This window comes from Leptonychotes weddellii, chromosome 1 (genome assembly GCF_054177405.1).
Source record: "Leptonychotes weddellii isolate Sample4059 chromosome 1, ASM5417740v2, whole genome shotgun sequence".
NCBI lineage: Eukaryota > Metazoa > Chordata > Mammalia > Carnivora > Phocidae > Leptonychotes > Leptonychotes weddellii.
Window position 1 is genome coordinate 94,349,732 of NC_138369.1, and position 12,008 is coordinate 94,361,739.

Here is a 12,008-nt window from a genome sequence, read left to right on the forward strand (position 1 = left end):
TGGGAAAATAAAAAAAAAAAGAGCCTCCGTCTGCTGGCTCCTGTTGAAAGCTCAGGAAGACCGCTTCGGTGGTGAAGTCCTCCATGGATGCTCCCCAGGCTCTTCAGTATCCAGTCTGTCTGTGGCCCTGCATCTTCGTTTCAGAGCCCACTCTCCGCCCTCTCGGTACGCATTTCTTTTCTAGCAGATGCCTGGTATTCAGTGAGAAGTGCAGCTTTGTGTCTTTTTTGTGCAATTAAGTTTAAGCTAAACTACTGTGCTTAATTGCATAAGAGGCAAGCCCTGGTGCGACCGCAGTTGACCCCTGAGGAGGGAACTGGGGGTGCGTAATTTTATGTCGTGAGTGGAGAACGTGGGGCTCAGGAGAGGGCTCACGTGCAGATACTTATGTTAAATGTCTCAGTCCTCTGTCTCTCCCCGGGTGCCAGGTGTTTTAAGTAGAATGTTCTACCGCAGGTAGCCCGTTGCATGCTGTGTTGGATTTTGTGTTTGTTTTCTTCCCTCTCTGCTCCTTCACGCTGGAGGCTGCAGAGAGCAAGAGACCCTGTTTTATTCACTTTGCAACCCCGTCCTAACACAGGGCTCGTGCAGAGGCAGGGGGTGCTCGGTGGATGGTGGTCCACGGAAGCGGCACTGTTCCTCATTCTCTCGCTTTATTTGGGCAAAGGGAAAAGTCTATGAACTGGGGTGGGGCGGACTGTGAATTCACGTCGATTGTTTCCTGCTGTCCCCGGAGAAAAGCGCTGTCTTCGAGGGAGTCCCGCACTTGCTAGCGCAGTTTAATAACGGGTATGTCTATGCCCGGGTTTTTCTTGTTCTTAGAATTCCCTCTTCTGTTGAGGGAGTCTCCTCCCTGCTTCGGGGATGGATGCAGTGCTTTCTGCTTCATAGTGGGAAGGAGCTCCTTAGCAGGGCTCTCGGAGGCCCCCCGGGGGTGGTGGTGGGTGGAGTTGTGCGGTTTTGACGGCATGTGAGTGGAGTTGTGCGGTTTTGACGGGGGCGGGGGACCGGCTCAATTGAAGCCATTTCAAGAAGCGGCTCCTTTCAGTGAGGGCAACAAGGAGTGTCTTGTTCTGTCCTCTTGAGGCTCCGTGAGGGGCCGCCGTGTCCAAGGGATGCCATTAGCATCCAGGCAGCGTGCGTCGGGGGTGAGAGGTTTCATCTGGACTTCTGGAAACTGGCTGCAGGGTCAGGCCGTCCCTGAAACGGGCCACCGGATGCCAGAGGCGGGCTGTGCCTGAGAAGTGACGCGAAGGGCGGCGGATGGCAGTGAGGGCCACGCGGAGGTGCGCGGGGAGGCGAGGAGGAGTCCGCCGTGGTTGGCTGTGGCGCATGGGGGCGCGCACGGGCCTCGTGGGTTTCTCTCGCAGAGCGGTTCTTCCATCTGTCAGGTCTTACGTAGTGTTCAGCTGCCTTCGTGCTTTGGAAATTCCACGTGAGCCCGAGAAAAAAATAGATCTTATCCGATGAAGAGATGATATCAAAGATTTAAGTGTTTGCTTAGGATCATTTAAAGGAGGCTGTGCTTTGTATAAAGTACTCGCTCCTTATAAAACCGCGCTACAGCCCTTGTGTCCTGTAGTCGAGTTTTTTTTTTTTTTAAAGATTTTATTTATTTGACAGAGAGAGACACAGCGAGAGAGGGAACACAAGCAGGGGGAGTGGGAGAGGGAGAAGCAGACTCCCCGCCGAGCAGGGAGTTCGATGCGGGACTCGATCCCAGGACCCTGGGATCATGACCTGAGCCGAAGGCAGCCGCTTAACCGACTGAGCCACCCAGGTGCCCGTGTAGTCGAGTTTTTAAAAGCAGGCAGTACCATCCGTGTGTACCTCAGTTGTGCACACGACTTACTCCTTGACACTCCCGCGTGCCTGGGGCCCAGCCTCGGTTTCCGAAGTAAGTCTGTCTTTCAGCACACTGCGGTTTCCGTCCTCCCTGACCTCCCTCATTATTTTGTGAGCACCTGCTAGGGAGCACCGCCTTTCAGGCCGCAGACTACCTGGCTTATCTGCTGACTCCACCACTTAGCCCTGCCACCGGGAGCAGCTGCTTAACCCTCCAAACTTCAGCTTCGTTCCCTGAACAATACAATGGAAATAATAATGTTACTATTTAATTTCCAAGATTGTTGTAAAGATTAAATTCGATGGCACTTGAAAAATACAAAAAAGCACCGTAGCTGGCGCGTAAGTGCTCCATAACTATTTAGAACAAGACCCAGGTCCTGCGCTCCTGAAGTTTATGGCCTAGTGGGAGAAACAGACGAGTGAGGACATGAGGGGCAGTGCGATTCCTTAGGTTGACAGATGGTTACAGGCCTCCGTTACGTGCCGGGCAGTGTTGGAGACAACACAGGCTTCCAGCCGGCCAGCAATGTGATAGTGCTGTGCAGAGGGGTGCATGGGAGCAGGACCGTCAGACTGGTTGGCGATGGGGGTGTGGGCTCCCGCATCCGGGGAGGCCCCCTGGAGGAGGTGAGGCTTGTGTTTTCAGAATTGAGTGGACGTGCTGAACAAAAGTGGACATACCATAGGATTCCATTTTCATAAAGCATAAGACAGGTGGTGGTGGTTCCCTTTGTGGGCGGTTATTGACGGGAAAGGGACGGAAGGTGTTGGGTGTGCCTATGAAACCACTCACACCTCTGTATACCCTTAAGATCAGCGCAGTGTTTTATGTATGTTCTTCATTGATGAGTGAGCGAGCATAATGGGTAGAAACAGAGGGAAGGTCCTACTTGAGAGCGAGAAGAGCAGGCGGGGAAGGGTGTGGAACAGCGTGGCATGCCCCAGGCCGGCAAGCAGTCTGCTCTGCCCAGATGGAAGGATACCTGAGGGGTGGTGAAGATGGGGCAACAGCGAGAAGCACCTTTAGGTACAGGCTGTTACAGGAGAAGAAAAATTTTTTTCAAGCACTGGGCATAAAGGTGTCCCTTCCTAAGTAGGCGGAGTGCAGAGTCAAAACTCACCTTGGTTTGGATAGCTTGCCTCAGGACCTCCATGCAACCTTCTTATCCTTTAAATGGGCTTTTGGAGAATGACATGAAATAATGGATGTCAAGTGCTTGTATCTGCCATGTAGTATGGATTTATTTTTTTTTTTTTAAGATTTTATTTATTAGAATACGAGCGAGGGTAGGGCAGAGGGAGAGGGTGAGCAGAGAGCCCGATGTGGGACTCCATCCCAGGACTCTGGGATCATGACCTGAGCTGAAGGCGCCCCTGTAGTATGGGTTTAATCAGTGCTCCTTAGGAGATTTTAAAGTGTGTGTGTGCGCCTTATTTAATTAATTGCAATCCTGATACTTGACTTTCCAAATCAAAAACTGGGGATAACTGTATTATGGAATAATGCTTATCTGAGACTTCTGATCCTTTAGTTAAATAATTATTCTGTTTCATGTAATTATAGCTTAATATTATTTAAAAAGTCTCAGTTGTGTTTTTCCTTAAAAATTTTTTTGGCTCTGTTCATTAAGTCCTTTTAATCATTTGGGAACAGTCTGAGAAAGTTCAAAGAATTTCTGTTTATTTCAGTAAGGCTCATGTTTGGCAATCTCAGCTGTAAGAGGAACTAAACAACTTGAAATATGTCTAGATTCATCTTTTCTGAAATGGTTTGAGTGTAGGGGGAGGAAGAGAGAATGTAGAGAGACTGTACTCGAATTTTTTAAAATGAAATTTGCTTTTTTGAAATGTTAAATCAGATTGAGTATACTAAATATCTTTATGTGATTATGTGTTGGTGTAATCAGCTCTTTATTAAAGGTTAAACTGTCCTGTGAGAAATTCCATTTAATCAATAATTAGCCAAATTCATTCCCAATCTTTTTAACAGTAATAACTAGCGTTCAGCGTAGATTCCCCAGATTATCTTTTTCAAATAACTCATACCCCCCTCTTCTAAAAGGCCAGCCCCCTAACTCTCCAGGGAATCTCGCCCATTTTCTGGGAACGGCTTTGCATGCTTTGTCCCAGCACCTTGAATCTCTCAGTTGGATTTGCCCTCTGTGTTTAGGAGTGAACGGGCCCGCTGGATAACCGCCCTGGGACACAGCAGCGGGAAGCAACCTCTGGACCGAACCTGTAAGTACCTGGAGGGCGGCCGGCGCTGGACCGTGGAGGGGCTATGCCCCCTGCTGGATGCTAGGTTGTTAATGGTTATCCACCACAATCCCTGCTCCGTGTGTTTCTTGTCCAAGCGTTCGTTCCTGTCGCCCTGCATCACAGAACCCTGTGATCCCTGCTTTGGAAGCCAGGGGCTCTGGATTCAAATCCAAGGTGCAGTTCTTTGTCGTGTAAACGTGGCAAATCATTGCAAAGCCTTCCTGAGCCTGTTTAATCATCTGTAAGTCAGCTGCATCATTATATACAATACGGGGTTATTGTCAGGATTAACTTAAACAGCCTGTGTTGAAAGCCCTGCTTGTCCTGTAAAGCTCTTAGATTTTCAGCTGTTGCTAATGGGCAAGAGTTGCATGTTTAAGCCTTTTCCATACGGACAGTGTGAATCTCAGCTGAAATGTTATTTTTTTTTAAAAAAGATTTTATTTATTTATTTGACAGAGAGAGACACAGCGAGAGAGGGAACACAAGCAGGGGGAGTGGGAGAGGGAGAAGCAGGCTTCCCGCGGAGCAGGGAGCCCGATGTGGGGCTCGATCCCAGGACCCCGGGACCATGACCTGAGCCGAAGGCAGACAGACACCCAATGACTGAGCCACCCAGGCGCCCCTGAAATGTTATTTTTTAACCTTAAAGAAGATTACTTTACCATTCCTTTTGACCTTATTTATTAAAATGATAATATGAAGAAAATGTATTTTATTCTTCTAGGGCATTAGGAATGGTGCAGTAAAGGGTGGTGTCCTGTGCTTATTAGCCCCTTAACTTTGATGTTAGGCTTCTCTGGTTATTTCTAGCTGGAAGGTCAAATCGAAAGAACCAGGGCAGCAAAATTGGTTATCTTGGAGCCCTCAAAAATCATAGCTTTAAGCTTGGAGCCAAAGCTAAAGTGATTGGTTTGAAAGTTTCCTAGAATCAAGTTCTATATTATTAAAAAACAAATTAGGAACTCAAGTCAGTCAGTACCAAGTCACTGAAGTTATAATCCTTTTGTTATGATTCAGCATTTTGGGGGAACTCTAAAATGTTGTCTAACTTTTGGTTGGAGCTCCTTTTATTTCGGAACGTCTTTGGCAGCTTTCGTGTGCCAGCGGGCTGGGGAGGCCCCCTGGATGGGAGTGGGGAGAATGGGTGCACTGCGGATGTTACCCGATCTGTCTGGCCTCAGTTTCCCCAATGCACAATGGCTGTTGTTTGCTCTATTGTGTATAGCTTGTCACGGCTGTTTTTGAGGGGATTCGTGCATCACAAAAGGCCTCTCTGGATCCTGAGCTTCTAAAGTTCTAAAGCTCTTTGCCAAATAAGACAGTTCCTGGAACAGAGTTTCTGCTTGATAGACGTTTAACTTGTTTCTGTCAATGCCGGCCTTGAATTGCACAGAAAGACCGAGTAAATGTATTTGATTTGTACCTGTTCTGTTCTCCTCTGCTACCGGGAGCTCAGTGTGTGCCCCCCTGTCCCTCGCAGCACTGACCCAGGTGGAAATCATTAGATCGTTCACTGCCAAGCAGCCAGATGAACTGTCCCTGCAGGTGGCGGATGTGGTTCTCATCTATCAGCGGGTCAGCGATGGTGAGTGGGGGTTTTCAGGGGCGCGCCCGGTGCAGCCTTCGGGGCGCCATAGAACGGAGGAGCTTCATTTTGTTTTTAGTGCTCATCCTCCATATCCCTTTGGTTTTTTCATATGCACCTGCCTTTCCTCTGTCAACACTATTGCTTTTAATGTTTTTGAATAAGAATGCAATCAGATGGTATATTATTCAAAAACAACCTTGAATAGTTTCCCTTCCTTCCTAGTGCCCCAGTGACTTAGTGCTAATCTTCAGAGGTTCTTCCTTCTTTACTTAAAAAAAAAAAAAATCAGTTTCCTGATGCCTCTGTCTGTGCACAGCATCCCCTCCCCCAGCCTGGCCCAACTCCCGGGCTCTTCTGAGCCTTCTCCCTTCAGGGCTCCAGTTGGTGTCCCACCTCCTCTGTGTCATCCATTCCTTCTTGAGGCCCTTCCTGCTGTTCCCGTGTCTCCTTGCCTTCCCTCATCCGTCACGCACAAGCTGGGGTGGGATGCTGCCTCTGAAGCTCTCTGACATCCTCCCCGGAGCTAGGCAGGGTCCCGGTTCCTCCACACCCCTGTTGCTTCAGGAGGACTCTGCTCTCGTTTGCAGGCTGGTATGAGGGGGAACGGCTGCGAGACGGAGAGAGGGGCTGGTTTCCTATGGAATGTGCCAAGGAGATAACCTGTCAGGCTACAATTGACAAGAACGTGGAGAGAATGGGACGCTTGCTAGGACTGGAAACCAACGTGTAGCCGCCCCCCCCCCCCCCCCCAGCCCCAATGGCCTTCCACGACCGCGAGATTTGCACGACATCCTGGCCGGCTGGTTGGTTCTGGGCCGGCTTTGTTGTTCATTTTAACACAGCCTGATTCATTGGCAGAGTGACAGCGCTTTGCCTTTATGCTTGCCAGCTGGTTCTGCGCTCTCGGCAGAACAGCTACCAGGTACAGTGAGTTCGAAAGGCTCAGTGCGTGCACACCGTCCACCTGCAGCCTTCTTGAGGCCCGCGGAGAGTCTGCTGCGGGGCCCCGGCGGCCGAAGCGCTGGCCAGGCTCACCCTTTTCTGGCATGGAAAATGGATGTTGGGGACTGTACCCTGGTTTTCTCTTTCCTACTTCGCCAAGAATGTTACTGTCCCTCCTTTTAACCTCTCCTCTGTATGGTTCTCCTGGTCTTGGCAAGAGTCTCTGTGTTTAAGGAATGCCCAGTTTTGTAAATATTTTTTCTGCCTCTTACATTTTAGATCTGATTCTAATGCTTTGAGCATTTCACAAGGAACTGGTAGAGCTCAAAAGGGGAGCTGCTGAGTTATTCTAAACCTCTTCCCAGGAAAGGGAAATTGACACTTGAATTTTTGCCACCTCTTTCCTCATTAGTAGGAGAGACGCTTACTTTAGAGATTTTCTTTTTAAACCCATCTGACCCGATATTGGTCTCCGATAAGTAGAGCCTAATAAAACCCTACTCAGGCTACTCAAATAAGATAGAATTTAGGTGGTTCACATAAGTGAAAAAATCCTGAACATAGGATTAATGTTCCCAAATGAGCTGATAAACTGACATGAGGCTGCTTTGCCTTTAATAATCTCGCCTCTTAAAATTTCTTTAATAAAGATTTTCGACTATTCCTACTCCTGTTTCTAAACAGGAAATTGGCTGAAACACACTCTCAAGGTAAAATTAGGCCCTGCCTTGGTATCAAGATGCCAACATGGCACCTAACCGAAACATAACATTTTGGTCTTAACGGGAATCCATTTGTTATGTACTGAAGGTCTTGCTTGCTGGATTTGGAGGATCTCTTAACCCTGGGTGCCTGCAGAACTTCATTTCTTTCCCTGGGGCAAGGAGAAAGGATTTTAAGTAGTTCGTTTCATAGAGAGGGAATGTGGGTTTGGAAGACAGAGGGGGGGAAATGATTTGTACTGGCAGCTAGGTTCCTCTCTATTCCGTCTTCTTCGATAGAGGGGTAAGACCTGGCAAAGCGTGCATTATTCAAGGACTCAGATCTGTGTGTGACATGTCCCACCTACTGCCTGCCAACCAGGTACCCAAATCCTGAGCGAAGTGAGCAAAGCCGAAGCCCAGGGTGGGAGCTAAGTATGCTTACCTCACACACCCTGCATCCTGCCAACTCAGCTGTGAGCCAATGGGGTACACCCGGGGCCTTCTCGTCCCTGGCTCACTCCCCTTGACTTATGCAGATATTTCTGGGTGTCAAAGACATGCCAGGCCCTGAATTCCTTGAGCTTTGGGCCAGTCAATGAAGTAATAGCAGTGGACGCAGCAGGAGATTTCTCCAGGTTGGTAAAACAAGGCGTTGATCTCCTCTTTCATGTCACAGGCCTTTTAGAGGAGAGGTTAAGAAATTGTAATCTAATCTCATGTGATGTTTGCATTTAGGAAGGAACATAAATGTGTTGCTTGCAAAGGGATCATTTTGTGTTATTTTTGCTAATATCCATTTGAAGCTAAAAAGCAATTGTATGAATCCTGTGAATTAATTTATAAGTAGAGACGTTAAAGTCTGGGAAATACATGCATTTTATAAATCAAAGCCTCGTTTAGCAAGCAGGTTAGTACTGTTAGCGGGTCATGTTGTTATACAGCGGGTGTGTAACATAGTTTCATTTCCACCGTGCATTTTCATTTTTATAGGACAGTTTCTACGAATAGCTTCTCAGACTGTATAATGACTTCAGTGACCTGTGGAGAACAAAAATACTCCTTTTTGTCCCAACAAATTGATACTGCTTGTATACTTTTGGTGAAGTGAATTTATAAAGATTTTTGTATATACTTGCTCTTTTGTATTTGTGTGATTTAATTCACTATAGCGTGTATTCATTTAAGTATATAATTTGCTGAATTTTTGGTCAACTCGGAGTTCTCCTCAGAAGGGATCTACAGCTAATGTTAAAGGGCGCTGATCTTTCCTTGTTGGGTACATGCTGGCATCAGCTGCCCTAGAGAGCTGGAGCAATTTTAAGAGCTGGGCCCTGATGTTTCTTATAGTTTCCACAAAACTGCACGACAGAAGAGCTTATCTTAAATAGTTGGTGGTTCCCTAACTAGTATCCGAACCTTTGTGCTTGTGAAATTCCACCACCTTGTGAATCTTGGTGGAGGGCAAAAACTCCTGTGTTAGTTTTCTCTTACTGCCTAACAAATTACCACAAACTTAATGGCTTAAACCAACATCCATTTATTATCTCACAGTTCCGGGTGAAGAAAGCCAATATGGCGCAGTGGGTTCTCTGCTTAGAGTCTCGGTCTCATAAGGCTGACACCAAGGTGTTAGCTGGCTGCTTGCTCAGCCAGAGCATGGTATCTTCTTTCATGCTCACACCTGTTGTTGTCAGAATTCAGGTCCTTGTGGTTGTGGGACCAACGTCTCTGCTTCCTTACTGGCCGCCAGGGGTGTGGGGGTGCTCACAGCTTCCTGAACCTGTTCATATTCCTTGCCATGGGTTCCTTCATCTTCAAGGCACCAGGGGCATGTTGAATCTTTCTCACACTTGGAATCTGACTCCATCTTATGCTACCAGCTGGAGAAAACTCTGCTTTTAAGGAACTCATGTAATTACATTAGGCCTACAGGATAATCACCCTTATGATTAACTCAAAATCAACTGATTTGTGACCTTAATTAGATCCACAAAATTCCTTTACCATGCAATATAACATAGTCACAGGTGTAATACTGGGCCGGCCGGGAGGTGCGGCAATAATGGGGGTCATCTTAAAGTTATGCCCTCAACACTACTGTAAACCTTAAAATGCTAGATAACTTTGTTTCCCTGTGTCTTGTATTTCCTAAAATACAGCCATGTGGTAGGAAACACCAATCTTTGTTGGATTTTTGCTCAAGGTAATGATGGAAGAGGAAGGAGATGAGCATACCTTCTCTGGAACTAGCAAGATACATTCCCCTCTTTGCTGCTACATTTTCCCTGGACTTTAGAAAGCAGCAGAGCCAGAGCTACTTGAGGGGACATGAGTACTAAATAATGCAGGGCAGAGTTTAGTGCCTCTGGTGATCACCCTTGTGGATTGAATCCCCGAAGGGCTTGCTTTGGAGTGAGGATATGAGCTTGGAGGACCTCAAGCTTTGCCCTTTGGGCTTCTAGCACACTACGGACCGGACAAAAAGAAGTTAAACCTTACTGTGAAGGAAGGTAGCATTATCTTAGTTGTATTATTTCCAAACACAAATTCTCAAAAGGTTCCACAAATTAGCAAACATTTTGAGACACAGCATCAGTGATACAGAAAAAAACAGATACTTACAGGGACCCTAGATGTTGAAATCATTAGCTACATCAAACAATCATCATTACCATTTTTAGATAAAGCCAAACTTTAAAATGCAATACAGTACTAACAACTGTAAGAAGCAACAGAGGAAAAACAAATCAGCACTAGGAATTACGGAACTAGGTTGAACAGGTTAGATAGCTGGTGAACTGGAAGAGAGGCTAAAAGATACAGCCACAAGGAAGCGTGTAGCGCAGAGATAGAGAGAATGCCGAGGTTCAGTTGGGAGTCCCAGAGGAGAGCGGAGGGAGCATTGGCAAGGGGACCTTTGTAACCTGCTCTGACTGGTCGCAGGATGCAGGCTGTCCCCGGGGAGGGGAAACGGCCTTGGGTGAAGTGGCTCTCTTCAGTGGAGGACAATCCTGCAGAGGGCTGACAGGTGAAGGCTGTCATATGACAGCACTTGGGGCAGCTAAGGGAATCGTCCTTCAGTCCTGAGGGAGGATCTGGGCAGAACATCACAATAGTCAATACATGGAGCTATGTCAATATTCGACAAAATAGTCCTTAAGATAAAAGGTATGACTAGGGATAGAGAGAGCCTAGATAATGATGGAAGGTTTATTGAACCAGGAAGATGTAACAATTCCATATATCTATTCCCTCCCAATAATATAGTCTCAATATATATAAAACAAAATTTGGGAGAAATAGAAGAAATAAATCCAAAATCATAGCACATGACCCTTTAAAGTGTAGAAGTAGATAAAAATCTATGGAAGTGTGGAAGATCTGAACAACAGCTTAATATATACAGGACACTGCAACAATTTAAGCATATACATTCTTTTCAAGAACACACAGAATATTAAAACATTTGACCATTTCCCGGGTCATAAAGCAAGTTTCAACAAATTTTAAAGGACTGAAATTACACGGAGTTCTATGACTACATTTAGGTTAGAAATCAGTAACAAAAATAACCACATACTTGGAAACTTAGATCTAAATGTAAAATACAAAACTATAAAACTCCTAGAAGGTAACACAGAAAATCTAGGTGACCTTGGGTTTGGCAATGACTTTTTTTGACACCAAAAGCATGATATATGAAAGAAAAAGAAAATGATAAATTGAACTTCGTTAAAATAAAAAATATCTGCGCTGTGAAAGACGGAAGAACGAAAAGATAATCCAGAGAGTAGGAGGAAATTTTGCAAAGCAAGTATCTGATAAAGGGTTGGCATCCAAAATACACAAAGAACTCTTAATTCTCAACAATCAGAAAACTCAATTAGGGGCATCTGGCTTGCTCAGTGGGGGGGCATGAGACTCATGGTCTTGGGATTGTGGGTTCGAGCTCCAGGTTGGGTGTGGAGATTACTTAAAATCTTTAAAAAACAAAACTCTGTTAAAAAATGGGTTCTTTGAGGGGCACCTGCGTGGCTCAGTCATTAACCGTTTGCCTTCAGCTCAGGTCATGATCCCAGGGTCCTGGGATCGAGCCCCACATTGGGCTCCCTGCTCGGCGAGAAGCCTGCTTCTCCCTCTCCCACTCCCCCTACTTGTGTTCCCTCTCTCACTGTCTCTCTGTTAAATAAATAAAATCTTAAAAAAAAAAATGGGTTCTTTGAAAAGATGAATACAACTGATGACACCTTTTAGCAAGATTAAATAAAAAGAGAAGACTAATTACCAGTGTCAAGAATGAAAGACGGGCTATCGTTAGATTCCTTAGACATTAAAAGGATAAGGGGTTATTTAAAAAACTTGGGACTCCTAAATTCAACAACTTAGATAAAATGGGCCAACTCATGGAAAACCACAAAGTATCAAAGCTCTAACTAGTCCTATAACTACTAGATTGAATTTGTCCAAAATCTTCTGAAAAAAAAAATGTCCAGGTGCAAATGGTTTCACAGGAATATTCTTCCAAACATTTAAGGAATTTACATCAATTCTATACAACCTCATCCAGAAACTTGAAGAGGCATACTTCCCATTTTATGAGGCCAGCATTACCCCACAAAAAGGAAACTGTAGTATTCCTGACTAATCATTATAGAAATAAATAC

At 45.8% G+C, this 12,008-nt stretch overlaps 1 protein-coding gene across 5 annotated transcripts in view; it reads left to right on the forward strand.

The window, feature by feature from the left end:
* ARHGEF26 (Rho guanine nucleotide exchange factor 26) overlaps positions 1–8,479 on the forward strand; it is a 121,728-nt gene extending 113,249 nt beyond the window's left edge. For 4 of the 5 annotated variants that reach the window (XM_081828123.1, XM_081828116.1, XM_081828141.1 and 1 more), the window contains 3 exons: positions 4,019–4,086; positions 5,567–5,695; positions 6,286–8,479. In XM_081828123.1, coding sequence (XP_081684249.1) covers positions 4,019–4,086; positions 5,567–5,695; positions 6,286–6,428 — 340 coding nt within the window. In that variant the 3' untranslated portion in view covers positions 6,429–8,479. The remainder of the gene's footprint in view (positions 1–4,018; positions 4,087–5,566; positions 5,696–6,285) is intronic. The other variant, XM_081828132.1, reaches the window with a different exon arrangement.
* The last annotated feature ends 3,529 nt before the right edge of the window (positions 8,480–12,008 follow it).